Source organism: Cuculus canorus, chromosome 6, assembly GCF_017976375.1.
Source record: "Cuculus canorus isolate bCucCan1 chromosome 6, bCucCan1.pri, whole genome shotgun sequence".
NCBI classification, from domain to species: domain Eukaryota; kingdom Metazoa; phylum Chordata; class Aves; order Cuculiformes; family Cuculidae; genus Cuculus; species Cuculus canorus.
This window is the reverse complement of record NC_071406.1, coordinates 2760258-2780679: the sequence shown is the minus strand read 5'-3', so window position 1 is coordinate 2780679 and position 20422 is coordinate 2760258. Positions and strand designations below refer to the sequence as shown.

General features: G+C 46.9%; 2 protein-coding genes across 19 annotated transcripts in view; one reads left to right on the top strand and one right to left on the bottom strand.

The window, feature by feature from the left end:
* On the bottom strand, nt 1–15440 carry ORC4 (origin recognition complex subunit 4). Of its 10 annotated transcripts, XM_054070350.1 has the most exons (15): nt 15191–15231; nt 13245–13316; nt 12495–12571; nt 12036–12126; nt 10597–10672; nt 10139–10224; nt 8076–8124; nt 7427–7578; nt 5497–5670; nt 5047–5133; nt 2649–2757; nt 1284–1379; nt 1133–1200; nt 206–437; nt 1–101 (listed from the first exon to the last, which is right to left on the bottom strand). In XM_054070350.1, the coding sequence occupies exons 2-14, from the start codon at nt 13299–13301 to the stop codon at nt 249–251; spliced, it is 1311 nt and encodes a 436-aa protein (XP_053926325.1). In that variant the 5' UTR covers nt 13302–13316; nt 15191–15231; the 3' UTR covers nt 1–101; nt 206–248. The 10 variants fall into 10 exon arrangements, with proteins under 10 accessions (XP_053926325.1, XP_053926332.1, XP_053926333.1 ...); XM_054070354.1 differs by lacking the exon at nt 1–101 and having other exon boundaries at nt 116–437; nt 13245–13318; nt 15198–15216; XM_054070355.1 differs by lacking the exons at nt 1–101; nt 15191–15231 and adding an exon at nt 14995–15003 and having other exon boundaries at nt 116–437.
* Nucleotides 15441–15931: 491 nt separating this feature from the next.
* The window catches only part of MBD5 (methyl-CpG binding domain protein 5), a 140707-nt gene continuing 136216 nt past the window's right edge, over nt 15932–20422 (top strand). For 4 of the 9 annotated variants that reach the window (XR_008450457.1, XM_054070346.1, XM_054070342.1 and 1 more), the window contains exon 1: nt 15933–16365. The gene's annotated coding sequence lies outside the window, so the exon portion shown is untranslated. Of the gene's footprint in view, nt 16366–20422 lie in introns of all 9 variants that reach the window. The other 5 variants (XM_054070343.1, XM_054070341.1, XM_054070340.1 and 2 more) reach the window with 2 other exon arrangements.

The following is a 20422-nucleotide window of genomic DNA, read 5'->3' as shown; positions in this document are numbered from 1 at the left end:
GCGCCTCCGGGCCAGTTGCTGGAGCAGCCTGAGAAACACCAAAGTGGAGCGGTGTCAGTGAATCAAATTCACAGCCATGGGCTGGTAACAGCAGTACCGACCTGGAAAAACAAAATCCCAGCTGGATCAGCAAAGTGTGCTCTTCCAAACATTTATTGATGCGAACACCCTACTGCGGGTAAATGTTGCATCTCCTGGAGCTCACAGGTAACTCCAGAAGCTCTGGTGTAGAAAGGGAGAAGGGAAGCTCAGAGCCAGCTGAGCGACGACTCTGCCCACTGCTTAACGTCCGTCGGGCAGTTTGGGTACAGCTGCAAAGCGTCCATGATTTGGTTACTGTTCAAGAGCAGTTTCATGAGGAGGTACTCTTTCTGCGCTCGTACGGATGGTCTCTCTATCGGTTTTACTAATTCCAGTTGTATTAGGTGTTCAAATGCCTAAAATGCAAAGAAAGAAGCAGTTAGGAACTGGAAGATGATGTCAATCCGGGCTGTACGGCTCCTGTGGAATGGCCTACAAGGTGCTGTTTTGACAGCAACCCCAGATGTGTGAAACTGGAAGAGTGATGAAGCCCTGGCAGAGGCTGCCCAGGGCAGTGGTGGCACCTCCAGCCCAGAGGGGTTCCAAGCGTGTGGCTGTGACACTCTGGGAGGTGGCTGGGTGGTGCTGGCAGCTGGTCGGGATGCGCTTAGATGGCTTTTTCCAACCTTAATGATTCTGTGGTTCTATGCTTCTGAATTTTGGAGCCATCACTTCTGAACAGCAAAAGGAAAGGACCAGGCGGAAGCCCCCTACACAGGAACACAAACCTCTCCTGTGGGAGCCATTTCTGACATAGTCGCTCTTGCCAAATTCCATCCTAAAACAGCTGAGCTCCCTCAGAAGAGAGACCTTGTGCTGCTACCAGGCTCTGCCAAGCATAAAGGTCTAACCAGCGCGGCAGAGCCCTCAGCTCCCCACCCCAGAGAGGTGGGAGAGGGGAGCGGGCACTGCCCAGACTCCAGAGATTCTTACTGCCTTGGAGTGCCCAGGCTCGGATCCAGGGCTGCGTGTCGCCACTCGCACCCATCCAGCAGGAAAAGCCACCAACATCTAAACGCTGTGCAATAAAATAATCCCATTTGGGGCTTACCTTCATGACAACTGGCTTTTCAAAGTTGTACATACAATGCGCCTTCCTCTGTATGAACTTCTGGAATTCTGTATTGGTAACAGGAAAAAAAAAAGTTAGTGAGGGGAAAAGAAGTGATTTGGTGTTCGTAAAGTTCAGGCCTTTCTCTCACCATTGTAAACCATCTGGAAGTTAAATGGTTCTCCTTCATACACTTCATTTAAGTGCTTCATAGCTATGATCAGGCAGATTTCCAGGACAGACAGACCTAGGGGGAAAGACAAGAGCTCTCGCTATTTCTCTGAAACAGATCAGAAACACAAGCAGTTCATAGACTGGTTTTATTCCTCTGTTTTTATGTGCTGTACACCTTACCTCATAATGTAAAAGATCCCAGAACTGGAGAGGCAAAGGAAGACAAAGCTTTCTGGATATTTAAAGCAAGAACGTTAAGAAATGGGCTGGTTCCATCACAAAGCCAGAAATGCAAGGATAAAGAAAAGCCATCGCTGCAGGTCATACAGCACGACAAGGAACTTTGAGCAGCACCACGACACGCCATGAAACCAGAGATTGAAGGGGCGGGTGATTCACTGCTCAAAGCTGAAGAAGGGATACAGGGATTTGGCTCCAAAGAACAGAGGAGACCTGGAGATTCACAGGGCGGAGCCAAACCAAAGCCTGTCATATCTCAGAGCCATAAGGAAGCACTAGGATGTTAACCCTTCCAACCAGGGAGGCAATTCCTCCTGTAGCTGTGTTTGGGCTTAGTCTTGTCACCAGGAGGCGTTTATTTCCTCTCACTGTTGGCACAGGTTCCAAAGCGCTTACAGAGAGCAGGTGAGCACAGTGCTGAGCACATCCCACTCTCCAAGGTTCACAAAGCGAGAGCCCCGGCCAGGCGAGGGCAGGGGCAGCCCCTGAAACCACGATAAGAGTCAGAACAGCATGAAGGGCAGCTCAGCTAAACGCAGGCAAGCGCACACTGCTGCTGTCCTGAGAGCTGAGAATTCCAGTTCACACTCAAATCCCACACCTCAAAGCAGAGGCTATCGCAGTCTCAGGGGGTTCATTGCCACAGCTCCCTGCTAAGTGTCTCCCGTGTCCACCAGCTCTGGCAGGAAGAGGTGGGCATCTTCCCTCTCTCCATCACTGACAAGGGCCAGACCTGCTGCCAGGATGGGTTCCTGGGCCCAGCTGCTGCTGCGTTCCCTGGCAAGCACTGCAGTTCCGCACAAGCTATCTGGTGCTGAGCACTGCAACCCTGCATCGCACAGTGCACTGCCAAGCTCCTCGGGTGGTGGGATTTGTATCAACTCTTCTGTACCCCAATTCCTGCTTTATTTGGCACCGTTATACCTACATGTGTGTGAATGCAAATTAGCAGGGAGCAGCCTCCATAGCGGATGTATTCCCTGTGCCGCTCACACCAGCTGGGGACACTGCACTTACAGCATCCCTTACACCAGAAGGGTTTTAGGGAGATGACACATTCCATGCTGCTAAGAAATGTCTGGGGGCAAAAGCTGAGCCTTACCGTGCACAATATTGGCTTTCGAGTCCATCCTGTACTGCTTGCTTGCCTCCTGAATGTCTGATGCCGTGACCAGTGGGTGACGCACAGTAACGTTACTTACAGCAAACATCTAAAAATAAAGCACAAGACATTTTTCATTTAATTACTCATTACCAGACATACTTTCTACTAGGAGATGGAATGCAGAGGAACATGATTCCCCTGGAGTCACCTACTGGAAATGTTAATGAGTAAACACTACACAGGCTCATACCAAAAACCTCGTAAAGAGCTGGTAGCTACAACCACATTTTGCCAAGAACGTTTTCCAGGCTTAAAACCTTAAAGCCTCCTCACCAGAGGAGATAAACGCTCAATAACTTGTTTATATTAACTTCAATGAATCAGCATACTTGAGCAATTGCTGTAAGAATGACTTGCAACCGTTCTGAATGCGCCTTTGCACGCAGAGCTACAGCGCGTTCGTGCCACTGGAAGCACTAAGACGGCAGATGAAGGTGCCTCTCGGCTTACAAAACACGAAGTCACCCCTTCAGAGCATTTCCCAAAGCCTCACTTAGCTGCAACAAAAGAATCTTTAATTACCTGTCACAGAAAGTGAGTTTTAAACAGAGGTGAGTCAATAAATACAGTTAAGCGACCCCTTCTGATGCTCTTCCAGAGCCACTGATATCCACAGACCTTTATACAGCAACAGGCGCACTGCAGTGACCTTCACTTGCTCTTGAGGGCTTTGAGTATCTGCCTGGCCAATACTTCGTAGTTTAATGCTCATGGACACAAAAAATGGCTTTTAGTGACTGCCTCCTCCTTTTGCAGGTCTGTGTGATGCAAACCACTTCATCCATTTAACTGAACACCCAATGCTATCCAACACCAGTATTTCCAGTCTTTCTGTCCTTACAGACACCACTATTCCATCCTCGAAGAGCTGCACGGTCCAAAGGTATGGAATGAAGTTTTATACCATAAAGGCTAAAGAGAATTCAGAAGACAGGAGGGGTGAGAAACGACAGCCCCAAGTCACCAACAGACATGGAAAATGGAAAGAAGTAGAGGAAACACAGCAATCTCTTTTGTGAGTCACTGCCCCCTCTGCTCTGGGGCCAGTGTACTCTGCGAGGAACAAGTAGCTGCACTGCACTGAGTTTGAAGCATGGAGCATCGTCTGGTTTTCCAGGTTCAAAGGCAGACACACAGCCAATTGCTCAAAGTCACCCACATGCGAAACCACAGAGAAAGAATGTTTACCAAAAGCAAAACATGATTTTACCAGTGCAGCTATAAGCCATCTGTTAATACTTCAGTAAAAAATCACTAAAAACCTTAACTTGTTCAGTTCTTCCAAGCTTTTCAAGGTTTTTGCAGTACCATTTAGGGCACTGCAGCATGAAACAGACACTAAATGTCCCTGGAAAACCCATGTGTTGATCTGAAAATACAAAGTGACAGTGATAGGATACATTTATCACAGGGACTGATAAATGTAACTTAAAAATAATTGGTCATTGAAATCAAGTTCTTGCTGCCGAAAAGCAGGTAATGAGCAAGAGTAGCTCCAATTCTCACCACCACTACAAAGCTGCTCCCACCCGCTCAAATGGCACTCCTACAGATTTTCAAAATTAAGGAAAAAACTATTTTGCAGGGCAATTAATCATAGAATCACAGAATCATTAAGGTTGGAAAAGGCCTCTAAGATGACCCAGTCCAACCGTCAGCCCACCCCCACTGTGCCTACTAAACCACGTCCTGAAGTGCCACCTCAACATGCTTTCTGAACCCCTCCAGGGATGGGGACTCCACCGCTGCCCTGGGCAGCCTCTGCCAGGGCTTCACCACTCTGTCAGTAAAGACATTTTTCCTAATACCCAGTCTAAATACCCAGCCCCTGGTGCAACTTGAGGCCATTCCCTCTCATCCTATCATTTGTTACTTGGGAGAAGAGCCCAGCACCCACCTCACCACAACTCACGTTCCGGGAGCTGCAGAGACCTACAAGGTCTCCCCTCAGCCTCCTCTGACTGAACAGCCTCCAGATTTCTCAGCAAATCCCAGAACCTCTGTTCTCCAGCCCCTTCCCCAGCTCTGTTCTCCTTCTCTGGACAAGCTCCAGCCCCAGAAGCTCCAGAAAGGGAAAGGCTTGGCAAAAGTTATTTTTTCATACCAAAACTCCATCAGCACTGGAATTAAAAACAGCACAATCTCACAATGTAACTGCTACAGAAATTGAAGCCACTCACATTCATTAATAAAGGGTGCAAGAAACCAATACTGTCAAAAGCCAGCTCAATAAAAAGATGCTTCCAGGTACAGCTCAGATAACTGGCTCGAAAAGCACAAGTGTTGTTTACAGGGTAATGTAAATCAAGAAGATATTACATAACCAAATACGTACCAATAGCAACTGAAGCAAGCGCAGATCTTTGGTGTAATGGAAAAGACCTTGCAGCACGTCTTGCACAGTTTTATCCTCTGAGAGATGCTTAAAAAAAAAATCAATTAAGTGATATTTTAATCATCTCAGCAAATCATTTCATGCTCACCTGAAACAATAACAACAATACCACTTAGCCCACTGTCAGAAAAAGCCCAGCTTATGCTTGACAATACAAATCTTCACACACAAACTTCACTTTCTGGTATTTTTTTGTGGCACTTACAAATTTCTCTCCAAATTCAACATGCAAAGATTCTCTAACCACAATTTGATTTACTCCACATAAGGCTCAAGCAGAGAAAGGAAACAGCTATATTAGGTTAAGGCTTTGCACCTATAAACTGGTCTTACTTCCAGAGTTTTACTAAAATCAAGTATAAAGAGCTTGTAGAAAGCAAGTATAAATACCTGGACATTACTATTCCATTTTTGTGCAAAAGTTTCATCAGGAAATTCAGCAGGAAGAGAAAGCTGTGCCTTGAACATCTTAATGTACTGCTTAAAATCAAAGGAATTCATCAGATATATTTGTCGGTGTGAGAATCTTGATTTCACTCTCTTCTCCAGGAGCTCCAGTGTGTCCTTGTAAAGAAAAATAATTAAAAAGCAGATGCATTCGATGCATTCTTGGCTATAGTAACAACTACAGGAGAAAACACCAAAGTAAATCTTGTTGAAAAAATAAGAATTATTAAATTCTCAGGCTTAAAATTCTGCTAATTATTCTAACTGATGCGCCTGGAAATGCCTAAGGACCAGCCATTTACCCAACCACATGATGCACTACATCACATGGGATAATTAGTTGCTCGGATACCCAACAACATTTCTCTGTAGATAATGTTAAGTATTTCAGCACCTGAAGTCTGCATTCAAGAAGTTCCAGCCCATCAGGGCCTCAGGCAAGCTGTCTCTCTAGACTCATCCCACAAGCCATTCGTCAAACTGAAAGAATCCAACTTACAAACTTCAGAGCTAGTATTTACCTTCTAAGTGTGTCACAGAACTAAGCGAGTCTGCCCCAAAACTGCTGGCTGAAGATAATAGAGAAAAGGTTACTTTTCTCAGCACGCAGCAAAAGCCTGCTATCGAAAACAAGCTGTGGGATTCTCTCATCCAGAGAGACACAGCACTATTCTCCTGCCATACAGTGGAACAGAACGATTGCACTCTTCGTTTCCAGTTCTGGGTGGGCCTTTTTGAGTTTTAAGGGTTTGTTTGTGTTGGGGTTTTGGCGTTTTCATTCACACTATGAAAAGGCTTTAAGAATACTGAAATTCCTCACCAAAAAGAGAGTGGAAAAAGTAAACAGAGCCAACAGTGCAACATATAAAGACACGTTTTGATTTAGAATTGACGTGCAACAGTGATTTAAAAAAATAAGAAGTAACAGCTACAACCACACTCAAAATACAGCCTCAAAATTTAGTTAGATTGAAAAATGCAAACCATGTGCAATGATGGCTCTAAACCACGGGTGTTGAGGACACCAAAGCCAGGAAGTCATGAAGCAAAACAAAAGACTGATCTATTAAATCAACTATTAACTATTCTATTAGCTTCCAGAAATTTGCCCAGCTAAATAGTGCCAAAAGCAAATCAACGCCAGGTTCAGTCTTCGATTAAAGATTTTAATTCCTCTTCCTTGCCATAACCCTTCTTTCTTTACCACCAACCCAGCTGACTGAGAAAAACAGTAACAGTTTTTTATAAAGTAACAGCTTCCATAGTGTTAGAAAGTAATTATTTCATAGGATACATATAATTTGTCTACAACTCCCTACAACTCACTGTAAAACTCACAGCAGCTTTACTATGTATCCTAAATCTTTTTCAAACATGCTAATTTTATAGTAAGTGTCCAATTGAAGTTTTGACTTTAATAAAACCCCTGTCCTCAGAACAACCATTTAAACACTGTTTATACAACCATTTATACAGCTCTGTTCTTACCAACTAGTGACTAAGAAACGGAAATACCCAGGGGCCTGTCCAAAGAGTGAACAACAGCATCAGATAAAACAGACACGTGAATTAATACAGGTCTTCTGCCATAATACAGGACAGCAGCATTGTGTCTCCTCAGAAATGTAAACCTGATCTTCTAGCGGTAAAACTGAGGCTTTGCAGTTTGTCAGTTAAGTGTGCTCTCAGTACAAATTATTATTCTTTTTATCCACCTCTCCACTGCCCAATTCAAAAGTCAGAAAACCGGATAATTGAGAAAAGCCTCTTAGTAAATGAAGCGAGGTTCCAGAAGAGGAGAAAACACTTCAACCAAGACTCAAATCTCTTTAAAACAGCTGAAAACTTGGAGCAAGAAAGCACGGTTTCTTACGTGTCTACACGTCAGTCCAATCACCGTCACTGGAGTCTGTGCAGACTGGGACACATCAAAGAGGTTATAGAGCAGCGTCTGGTTCTTGTGATGAACAAATAAGTCAAATTCATCCAGTACAAACAGGACTGGACAGCTGCTGGTCCGATCTCCTGAGACAGCAATTGTGAAAGTTAGCTTGGTAACGTAATCATTACCAGATTTCCATTTCTACAACTTTGACATTTTTAACAATTCACGTAATTCCTTTTCAGCTCCTCACCAAGCCCTTCTTTCATGTGTGTACAGCTACAAAGGCGAAAAGGAAATACACAGAAAAATCGGTAAGGTTTGGTAGTGTTCTGCAAGCATAACTTCTGGTTGCAAGGGAATACAAATGTCTTGAATTTTTTTTAAAAAGCACTGGTTTTAATAGCTTAAGTGTGGATAAAAGAATCTACACTTCATAGCTGACCACCACATGCAAGCATCAATTTTGTTAGGTGTGTGTTTGCTTAGATTTATGTATTTTCTACCTTATTTTGTAACTATGAAACACTTCTAGGCTAGATTTCTTCATGCCACTTGTACAAGCAGATTAAGAAACCTGTATATGTTGTTGTTCCATCAAGTGACAAACACATACAGTTTGTTTCAGACCAGTGCTTACCTTTTTTTAATGCTTCAAGAAGGAACGCAAGGTTTTCAGCAAAACTGCCCTAGGAGAGGAGAAGAAAGTTTAACAATAGATTTTAAACGTCACTCTCAGAACTACGTAACTACCTGCTCTCAAACCCAGTGCACAGTCAAAATTCTACAATGTCACTTCATGTTATATAATTGTAGCCTCATCAGGAAAAGAAAATTGACAGTCAACTCTACAAGGATCCACTTTTTGATCCAGTCCCAAAACCCCGAACTAACTGCCTCACACAGGCAAAAATTAGTGATCAGAATAACGTCTGCAACAAGCTAAATCTACCAGGAGCTTTATCTTTCCTTAAACAGCTACTGTAGACTCGTTTTCCATCTACACACATGCAAAAGCTGCCACCTAATGTGTTCCATAGAGAACGATCAGGATGCAGTTTTTCATTTGCAACCTTATTAGATAGAAGAAAGGATCAAACGCTCATGATGGAAAACAATGAATTGCTATGGCCATCCTGCTTCATTTACACACATGTTTACACGCTCTGAAGTGCACAAGTTGTGAGATGGGAAATAGCTATAACCAAAGACCACAAGCTCTATCAAAGGCAGAAGAGCCAATCAACTCTCTGAATGCGAGTGCAGAAGCTTAGAAAGGAAAAGTTGCTACAGATTCAAACAGTAAAGAGTTTAAAGTAGCACTCCACAGTAACTTAAAGGGGTAAATTATAGGGGAATTAAGCACAATTTAAGTCCAGTTTCGCCTCCAACATTTTTGATAGTGGAACTGTGGACCTTGAAAGGCTGTTCTAGTTCTCTGCTAAAAACGCAACTCATTCAAAAGGCTATACTGAAATTATATACTGGCTATTTCCTTTTATTATGCAGTTGTACTTGAATGGGGCTTGGAGACCCTGATCCAGTGGGAGGTGTCCCTGCCCATGGCAGAGGGATTGGAACTGGATGGGCTTTAAGGTCCCTTCCAACCCACACCATTCTATGATTCTATAAGTAAGAAACTAAAGCACAGACTAAGAAGCAAGCATTTTAAAAAGATAATAAAGCCTAACACCTACAATTGACACTTCATTTCTTAGTCCACTGACTCTAACCTAGCTCTCTGGTTTCTCTTAACTGAATCAGTAACATCTTATCTTTTTAGTTTTCCAAATGCAGCTGATGAAAATAAACCTTATCGACTGGGATTTCACCCTTCTCCTCTCTCCTAATTCTGCTTTAGCCAGTATTACAACTCAACTAGGTAAACTGTGCCACCTCAAGGGCCCTACCTGGGAGTTCAGGAAGAGATGATGCTCAGAAGGACTTTCTGTGCCACCAGAAGGTGGACTCTCAAAAACACTCGCTGAATAACAGGGAGCTTGGACCACCAGCCCAAGTGATTTCAGACTCAATTGAGTGAAATTTAACCTAAAGCACTTCAGTTATCTTCTTTATTAATGACTTTGGGAATAGGTCACTAGAAGCAAATACTTTAATAGAAAGTCTGTGCAAAATGAAAGGATGTAAGAAGCTTGGACAGATTTCCCTAGGAATTAGAAAAGTTTGCAAATACACTAAAGACACTGCTTTGGCTGATTAACTTGCTTACTTTGCGTCTTGAAATGTTAAAGCCTATGTTCCCAAAATACACTGACCCTCTGAACAAAGTCACTTCTGTAGGCTTAATTTATCATTTAGACACCTGAAGTACATTTTAAGAGAGCCTTTGCTGTCTTCCTCCTCCAAGTCAAGGTTGATGCTGAAGTATCAGGATGCATTAACATCACTGACTGGAAAAATGTAACATTCAGCACTTGTTTAGAAAGCAAGGATTTGTTGCTACACTTAAGTGTTTGTAAATCGAGGTGTAAACAGAGGTAAATGCTGCCACAGTTCACTACCGCCACCAATTATTGCATATTTTAAAAGAGGAAGCTTTGAGAAGACTGCTCAGCCCATCACAATTTTGCTAATAAACTCTCAAAGCCCCTTCTCCCCTGACAAGCTGCAGGCTACAAAGCCAGTTTTCGAAGCAAGGATTTTTGAGGGAGATAAGCAGAGTACAATAAAGTTGATACTTACAAAAACTTTATCCCCAACCACATTTTCCAGCTGCAGCTGCCTGGTGATCTCCTTCAGGGCCACTTTATCGTTGGTCTGCAGGAGCCCTGAAAGAAAATGGTTTTTCATGAAGAACTCCTTCACTACAGCCACCAGAAACTTATCCACTCCCCATCACCATCCCTACAAAGCTATGCCTTTTTATAAACTGTGACCAGACAGTAATTTTCCGTATGTAACAAGAAGTTACTTAAAACAATTCTGTCATGTCTAAATAGACCTTTAGCATTTTGAAAAGTCATTAAAAGCAAAGAATTCCTCTTTACATAGAGATAAAAAGGTATTTTGGAAATTATTCACAGAAAAACATGTCTGTAACTCAGCCTAGATTACCACCGCTGAAGCCAGAATTTCTGTTCAGTACATATAATATAGCAACTGGATATGACATGACATTTGAATAATGCTGTGCTACTTGCCATTCAGATGAACTTCCAAGAGGTTCCCTCTAACTTGTTTCATTCCCCTTAGCTCATTTAAGGCATGATTTAACAACTAGGGAAAAAAAACACATCATTTCTTTATAAGAAGATCAATGTATTAACAGTAAGAAAAGTGTACAAATTGATGTTATCGGATAGGAAACAGCATGTGCAGTTTCATTAGGTACCAACGATGTTGAGTATTCTCAAGACTAAACTACTAAATCAACAACTTAAAGTTCACTACTATGACTGTAGCATTGACATTTGTTTGTCTGCTGAATTAGTAGGGGAAGAAATATAAAAATAACTCTAGTATTTTATTCACTCCTTTTTTGGGTAATATCTAGGGCTTTCACCTTAAAAAAAGCTTTACGAGTTTGAAATGAGAATTCGCCCTCTGAATTAGCATAGAATTTGGCTTCAAGAACTTAGAATTCTACTTCAAGAACTTAGGGGTCTGAATTTACAATGCATCAATAAATTGTTCTTGGTAACAGTCACAAGGGATTTGTATTAAAATATGCCCAAGGAGATGAAATGTTAACTTTTCCTTCACTTGCTACTTCCTTGATTTTGCTTCCTCACCTGAGAAATCACAGCTCACATCCATGTGCATGTAAACACACAGAATCATAGAACGGTTTGGGTTGGAGGGCACCTTAAAGCCCAGTTCCAGCCCCCTGCCATGGGCAGAGACACCTCCTACTGGATCAGGGTGCTCAAAGCCCCATCCAACCTGGCCTTCAACACCTCACGTTACACACTTATGCCAACATAAAAGACATACAATTATAACATTTAAGTTAGATGTCATCCCTTCACATGCCTCAACTAAAACAATGTTCCTTTGAAATACAAACCCTACACTTACAAACTACAACTGCCATGCAATATTCTATCTCCTGGTCATTCAGGTAACAACAGGTTAACTTTTAAGGAGCGCGCACAGTGTGGCTTTAGCTACAAAGATGAACTCCTCTGGGCAAAAGCCATTACAGAATTATAATAGGAGAAATTCTGAAAGAAGGCAGAATCTATGATGTAGTCAGATCACTGAATGACAAATGCAACTTGTTCCGATAACATTATTTCCATCTGACATGGTTTGGGGACCTGCAGTGTGTCATGATGAAGATGGACAGGTACACGGTTTTGTCAGCTGCACATGAAGCCATTCTGTGTTACAAAAACATGCAGCATTTGAAACGGTTCAGAAAACTGCTGGGAAAACAGTCTTTCCATATCGTTACTCAACAGAATCGGCTCACAGGAAGTCCTAGTATGTTTCGATATTCTAGGTAAACAATTGGCAGTGCTCTCTTTAAAAACAAGCAGAGATTAAAAATTGTATTCCAAAGCTCCCAGGACTTCCGTGAGGGCATCTACCTCGTGCTTAATCTGACCTCACTAACATTTTTAATACATATTTATACCACAGTCTTTCCTGATCCTCGTGGTCCAATAAGGAGGGCAGAATTGCTTTCTCCATGAATTATAGTTCGTTTCAGCAGCTCCAGCAGATGTCTGTGTTGACAACAGCAATAGGTTAAAATCTTCAAACCAGGCAACATTCGCTGAATCTATGGCAAATTCAAAGAATCTTTACAACATGAGAGATTTCAACATTCTGACTTCACCTGATCATTTTTTCTACTGTGTTTAATGTAGAAATTATAAAATCATAGAATAGTTAGGGGTGGAAGGGACGTTAAAGATCATCTAGTTCCAATCCCTCTGCCATGGGCAGGGACATCCCACTAAATCACGCTGCCCAAGGCCCCACCCAACCCGGCCTTGAACACGTCCAGGGATGGCGCAGCCACAACTTCCCTTAGCAACCTATTCCAGTGATTTACTCAGAAACTACTCAGTATTTGAGATTGATGACTCACCTGGACTGATATTCAATCCCAAAGAGTTTTCCAGAAGGATAATGGTGACAGAATCTCTCACGTAAAATCTTTTGCACCTACGGACATAGCACAAGACAGAAAGAATATTCAGTGCTTCAAACACCAGAATGTGCCAAGAATGGAATGGCTGCAATAAAATCTCATAGAAATAAACACAGAGAATCAATAAGGTCAGAAAAGACCTCTTAGATCATCCAGTTCAACATTTCTGTGTTGTTACAACTACTCTGTCACATGTAAGCTTTAACTGTCATCAATGATATCAGGTCTTGAAAGTAAGAATGAGGTCACAGCAGAATATTTAATAGAGTCTGTATATCAGAAAAAAGAAAACTGATTGGCAGCTGCTGTCCTGCTTGACCCAGACTGCGAAAAAAAAAATCACCTAGATTCTGATTTACCCTCCAAACTCGAAGAATCAAAATAGCTTTATGCAAATCTGTTGCCACAAACATCTGTAAAAGTGCAAGACCGTCCTTTCTCATTTTAACTAAGATTCCAGAAAGTAGATTGTTACTGTAACTCATGAAGCAAGCAAATATCAGGTAAGAAGCTGAAAGAAATACAGGTCAAAAGTACAGGAATCATTCACAGCCCCAGGAATTGCACCAAGTATCCATACATGCCTTTTTAACTGGTCTAATAAAAAAACTACAGAATGACAGAACATCAGATGATGGGAAGTTTCAAACCTCGAAACCAAAGTCAGGCAATAAAGAAATTACTCACTTGTGAAATGCATTCTGCATTTTCTACCGTGGTCTCCTTTGACCTGCGCTTACTCATAGCAGAAGTTTTCACCTTTAAATAAGAAAGGGATGCAAAAGTTACACTCAATTACTCTTCTGACCAACCAGTTGTGTGAGTCAGAAACTTAGTTGTCAGCAAACTAAATTTAGCACAAGACAGCTGCTCATGTGTAAGAATTTAAGTTGTAATGAGCATCCTTTATTAATTAAGGAAGATGCAGAACACCTGACTTGTAAGAAAAAAGAAGTGAAGCATTTTCAATTAATTCCTGATTAAATGAAATCCATGTTTAGATAGCTTCTGAACAGCACTCTCCAGATGCCTTTCAACACAATGCAAACAGCACCTAATGCTACCAAGACAAAAACAACTCTTCAAGCTTTCATTCTAGTTTTCCTAGCAAGCTCATAATGGCCATGATGACGTTCACGAGTCTGACGGACCTGCCAAGTTCCACCGAGACAGCACAGCTACGCACAAACTGATCTTGCCCAGCAATGGTGAGGTTCATTCATTTACACTGCATAGACCACACTGCAAACAAATGAACCAACACTCTTCAAGTTACAGTAACAAGTGAATTTTGAACACCACAGCCTCTGATCAACTGCCAATTTGTTTGTTGTCACTACTTTTAATCATAGATTGGTTTGAGTTGGATGCGACCTCAAAGCTCATCCAGTTCCATCCCCCTGCCATGGGCAGGGACGCCTCCCACTGGCTCAGAGGCTCCAAGCCCCATCCAACCTGGCCTGGAACCCCTCCACGGATGGGGCAGCCACCACTGCTCTGAGCAACCTGGACCAGGGCCTCCCCACCCTCATTATGGAGAATTGCTTACTAATATCTAACCTAAATCTTCCCCCTTCCAATTTAAAGCCATCCCCCCTCATCCTGTCACTCCATGCCTTTGCAAGCCCCTCTCATTACTGGAAGCTGCTCTAAGATCTCCCTGCAACCTTCTCCAGTCTGAACAACCCAACTCTCAGCCTGTCCTTGTCTGGGAGGTTTTGCCCTGCTTCTGTGTTTACAGACAAAGACAGATTTTTTTGTAGCTGAAACTCCAGCATCTCTTACCTCTCACTTTTAATAGCATTTATATTCCACAAGTATATTATTGGGATAAAGCAGAAATGAATGAGAGAATGTGAGAAAGCGCGTTACGTTTCTCCAGATGGTTCCTGAAAGCAGCTTTCTTATAAAACTAATACTTTAAACGTTACAGATCTCTGGGTACGTCAGTAAGTGTTGACAGGATTTTGTCAGCAGAGATTATGAGTCAGCTCTAGCCTCGAATTTAGACAGCAACTTCTCATTCATTTATTAAAAACATAATCCCTGCTAGCCTATAAAGTGTTCCAGCCCCTGGATCATCTCAGTTTCCTCCTCTGGATTCGTTCAAACAGTTCCATGTCCTTTCTGTGTTAAGGATTTCAGAACTGGATCCAGGGCTCCAGATGGGTCTCGCAGAGCAGAGGGGCAGAATCCCCTCCCTCCCTGCTGGTCCCACTGCTCTGGATGCAGCGCAGGACACGGTTAGTTTCTGGGCTGCAAACACACATTGCCGGCTCACGTTGAGCCCTTCCTCCCTCAGCACCCCAAGTCCTTCTGCTCAGGTCTGTTACCGGGGGGGCTCATCCTCCCCTTTCCCACACGTTCCGCACCAGGAGGGGACCAGGCAGCACCCCCTGTGCTTCCAAAGCCCTAGAAAAGGCCCGCAACCCCGCACCTCACTCCATTCCCGCCATTCCCTCACCTGAGGAGGCGCGCGCCGCAGTCCCGGCATCCCCTGCGCGAGTCACGTGATCACGCCCCGCCGCTCTCTCACCTGAGTCTGCGCTCCGCCCCACGAGCTCCCGGCATCCCCCGCGCATCTCACGTGACCCACGCGCTGCCCACCCCACCTCGCCCTGCCCCTCCCTCACCTGAGGCGAGGCGCCGCGCCGCGCCTCGCCCCGCGCGTTCCCGGCAGTCCCCGCGCGCATCACGTGGCCGGATCTTTACACAAGCACCCCTGCACGCGCCGCGCCCCGCCGAGACCCCCGCGCCCATCACGTGACCACTCGCTGCCCGCCCCCTCCCGGCCCTTCTCTCACCTGAGTGAGTTGCGGCCCCACCCCCAGGAACCCCTGCGCCGCTCACGTGACCGTGCTGCCCCCCCCCCCCCCCCGGCTCTCGACGCGCCCTCTCAGCAGCCCGTGTGCCCGTCACGTGATCGCGCACTGCCCTCTCTCGTTCCCGGCCCTCCTCATCCTCGCGCCCCCTCCCGCGCCTGTCACGTGACGCCCTCTCCCTGCGAGTTCCCGTCAGCCCCCGCGGGGCTCACGTGAGCACGCCCCGCCCCGCACGCTCCCAGTACCCCCGCGCCCATCACGTGACCGCGCCCCGCCCTCTCAAAGCAGCCCCCACACCCATCATGTGAGCTCTCCCCGCGCAGCCCCCGCGCCCGTCATGTGACCTGGCCCCACCCCGCGCGCCCCATCAGCCCCGCGCCCGTCACGTGACCTCCCGCTCCCCTCGAGCTCCCGTCAGGCCCTGCGCCCATCACGTGACCGAGCGCCGTTCCCGTCCCCTCCTCCTCGTCCTCCTTTCCTTTCCTTCCCCCCCACTTCCGTCCCCTCCGTCACTTCCTTCCGGCCGCTTCGGTGCGCTTCCGGGTGCGGCGGCGCGCGCGGCGCTGTGGGAAGGCGCCGTCCCTGCCCCCCTCCGCGCTCCCCCGGGGCGCATGCGCGGTGCCCGCCTCCCCTCGCCCTCCCCCGGCAGCGCCGGAGCCCCAGCAGCCCGAGCGGCCGCGGCCGAGGACGATGAGGGGGGGGGCGGCGGCGCCGGCGGGGCCCGGGATTCGCACCCCTTGAACGGGCCGGGGCAGCCGCTGCGGGGCGCCCCGACTTTACCCTCCCCCTCCTCCCCCCGAGGAGTTCATTCCCCCCCCTCGTTCCATTCCCGTTGGCGCAGGGAGAGCAGAGCCCGGCGGGGGAGCGGCCGGGCAGCCCCCGCGCCCCCTCCTCCTCCTTCTTCTCCTCCTCCCCCTTTATTACCCTTTGTGTGCGGCTCCGCCTGCGCCGCTCCGGGGCCGGCCGGGAGCCCGGGGGGCCCTGAGGTGAGTGCGAGGGGAACGGGGCTGCCCGGCGCGTTACCTTCTCGGGGGAGGGGGGGGATGAGTGTGGCATTTGGTGGGGGGCTTGGGGGAGAGTCGAGCTGACTGGTTGTTTACCTTGGGGGGACCCTGAGATGAGTGCGGGGTTTGGGGGCTACGGGGCTGCCCGGTTGGATACTTTCTGGGGGGTCGCGGGGAGCGGAGCTGCCCGGTTGTTTACCTTGAGGGGGGAGGCTGAAATGAGTACGGGGTTCGGGGGAACGGGGCTGCCCGGTTGTTTCTCTTTGGAGCCTGGAATGAGTGTTGGTTTTGGGGGGCTGTCGGGGGGAGTGGAGCGTACCGATTGCTTACGTTGGGGGGCTCTGAGACGAGTACAGGCTTTTGGGGGAACGGGACTGCCCGGTTGGTTACTTTTGCGGGGGATGGGATGAGTGTTGGATTTGGGGGAGAATGGAGCCCCTCGGTTGTTTACCTTGGGGGAGGTCTGAAACAAATACAAGGTTTGGGGGCTCCGGGGCTGCCCGGTTGGTTATCTTTGGGGGGGAAATCTGGGGGTTCATGGGGGTTTTGGGGAAGCAGAGCTGCCTGGTTGTTTATCTTGGAGTGTGTACAGGATAAGTACAGGATTTGAGGGGAACGGGGCTGCCCAGTTGTTTGCTTTTGAAGGAGGGGAGCAAGATGGGGGGGGGGTGGTATTCGGTCACTCCCGCCCCCCCCTGGGGGGGCTCTGAGGTGATTGTGAGATTTAGGGGGGTTGGGGCTGCCCTGGATTTACCGGGGGGAGAGGGGGCTGAGAAGACTGTGGGGTTTGGGGGGTCGAGGAGGAGCTGAGCTGTCCGGTTGGTTACTTTGGGGGGACCCTAAGATGAGTACAGGGTTTGGGATTGGAGGAGCAGCTGGTTATTTACTTATTGGGGATGGTGGGGTGTTGATATGAGTGTTGGATTTGGGGGGCTCTGAGGGCTTGGGAGGGGAGTCAAGGCAGCCCAGTTATATACCTTGGCTGTGGGGTGGGATTAGTGTTGGATTTGGGGGTTGGAGGGCGAGGAGAAACGAGGCAGCCTGGTTCTTTACGACAGAGTCGGGGGGGAGCTGACATGAGTATTGGGGTTCGGGGGTCAAGGGGGTTGGAGGGGGATTGCAGGGCTGCCAGCTTGTTTAACTTGGGGGGCAGCCCTGAGGTGAGGGCAGGGTTTGAGGGGATCAAGGGGAGCGGAGCTGCCCAGTTGTTTACTTCTGGGGGTAGGGGGGACTGGGATGAGTGTGGGATTTGGGGGGGTCAGGGGAGTGGAGGAATGGGGCTGCCTGGTTGTTTACTTTGCGGGGAGCCCTGAGGTGAGTGTGGGGCTGGGGGGATCAAGGGGAGCAGAGCTTGGTGAGTTGTTTACCTCGAGGAGGAGGCCCTTAGGTGAGTGCAGAGGTTTGAGGGTGTCAAGGGGGGAGCAGGGCTGTTCAGTTGTTTAGCTTGAGAGGGGGCTCAAGTTGAGCACAAGGGGCTCAGGACTACCCAGTTGTTTACTGAGGTAGGGGAAGAAGCTGAGATGAGTGTGGGATTTGAGGGGTGTCAGGGGAGCAGGGCAGCCAGGTTTACATTGAGGGTGACCTGTGGAGGGACTGAGGTCCCCGTTCCCTTGGGGGGTTGGGGTGACAGTGGGGCAGCAAGGTTGTTTATTGGGGGGACATGGGATGGGGGTGGTCCCAGTGCTCTGCATCCCTCCTGTCACTTCCCAGTTCCTGGAGCTCCCCTCGACAGCACCACACGGTCTGGATGGAGCTTTGGGCACCCCCCCCAGGCTGGGGTTTTGCTACTCTGCACCCCCCCACACCTCCCATCTGAGATTTTGGAGGGAGAGGCAAAGGGGATTTCACAGATCTGTGTGCTGTGGAGTGAGAAAAGTTGAGGGCTGAGCCCCAGGTTGTCCCAAAGCGGTTGGTGTTTTCCTGAATGCGGTGGCTGGAAAGACAGTTGGGAACTTTGTGTCTCTGCCTTGGAGCTCTGGGCATCCCTGGGGGTGCTCTTGCAACCCCTCTACTCTCCCACAGCTGGGGATTTGGGGGAGAATCTGCAACTTCGTGATGTGATGGGAAAAGTTGGAGTTGGCTGCAGTGAGAGCTGAGCCCCGAGTCATCCTGAAGCGCTTGGCGTGTCCTAGAATCTGGTGATTGGTGTTTCCCTGACTCCAGTGGCTGGAGTAACTGCAGAGTGCTGGGAGCTGCGGGACTTGGTCCTGGGGTTGGGTGGTTTTGAGCCGTTATTTGACTTTATTAAACCCCTGCGATCGCTAAGGGCCCAGCCATACAAAGCTCCAGTCAGGAGCTGAACTTCCAGGGACAGCCCTTGAACCAAACATCGGTGTTGGCAGGATCGGTGCTGTATGTGGTTATCATTGGTGGCTGGCTTTATTTGGTCAGTGTTTGCTCAAATAGATCTGTATTGAGATCTTTTTTTCCATGGCCTTTTGCTGGGAAGGCCAAATGTCTCCATCCATGCTTGCGAAGTTGCTGGTTGGTCCAGTCCGGTAGCACTGGTTGGCTGGTCTGACTATATTTTCATACTAATTAAAAGGGAAGTTAGACGTCAAAATGTTTAAAAGAGATTAAAAAGGGGCAAACGAAGTGCCTGACTGTAGGAAATATTGGAAGTAATTTCCTCCTCCTGTTAGGGAAATGTCTGCATCCACGCTTACGGTGTTGCCAGTTGGTTTGGTCAGGTACCACTGGTCAGCTGATCTGACTATTTTCCTACTAATTAAATGGAAAGTTACATCTTAAAATGTCTAAAAGAGGTTAAAAGGGGGGCAAACTAAGTGCCCAGCTAAAGGTAATATCGGAGATAGCTGCAAGAATTGAGAAGCGAGAGTTTGGGCCTTAATGGCAAGTTGAAATAAGAGTTCTTTATGTAAGTACGGTATTTATATAAAAATTGCTGTTGTCTGCTTAATTGCATCCTCTGTCATTTCTAAAAACACAATTTAAGCGCTTGATTTATTAACTACCGTAGAGTATTGAACTGTCCGGGAGGCCGTGAGTCTGTATTTCAGTGGGGCATTGTGATTAGATGGTGGTGAGCATGGAGCGTGTGTCATCCCTGCCTCACACTGGAAAGAGCACTCGTGAAACGCTTTAATCTGGAAAGAGTGCTCCTAAAACCCTTTGGTATCTCCCATTTCTAATTTGTCCCCGTGCGTCTTGTGCGAAGCAGGGGTTTAGTGATCAAGCTGGGAAGAGTTGGAACAAGTTGTAATTTGATGAGAGAAAAATGCAGTTGGACCAATATTGTGAAGAATTATTGAAGATAGAGGCCATGGCTGAGTTTCTTCCTAATAGTTTGCCATTAGTTTTCTCTTAGCTTGTTAAAATAAGATTACTTTGATTTTAAACATGTGTAAAAAGTGATAATCATCATCAAAATCAGCAGATGCCCATTCTTTAGACGTGCAGCCCTCCTTTTGGTTAGTTTGCTCCAGGTGGGAGTTGGACAGCAAAGAGACCAGGGACAAAGGGCACGGTTTTGTTATTTTCATGACAATGCTTCCTTTCTCGACCTGAGACACCACAGCTCTACTTCCACCTGCACCAGGAAACCTAGAGCAGCTCCGGGATTGCGCTCCCGATGGGTGCAGAGCTGTGTGTCCTCCTGCAACTAAGGGCCTGGAGTTGGCGAGGTGCATTTATTACGGGGGGTTTAACACTTTGTGGTTTAGGGTTCAATTTAATACGATTGCTCAGTGAAATACCTGCGAAATTCTACAGCTGGGCAGAATAATTCAGAGTTTTCTCTCGCTTTGAATCTGGAAATGAAGTTACACATAACGCCTTCGTTTCTGTAGGTTTGCTTGAGGGCGTTATATGGGGATGGTCCATCCTAAGGAAGGTGGGGCTGGGATTCGAAGTTGAGACTGAGGCCATTCCTGCAGCGCTTCACCCACAGGGGTCTAAGAACGATTTGGGGCTTCTGTCTGCTGCCACAACCACCTTCTGAGAGCGGGAATAGTTGAATCTCTCTGCCTGTGTTAGGGAAGACTGAGCGTTATCGACAGGGTGTTGCAGTTTTAGTTTG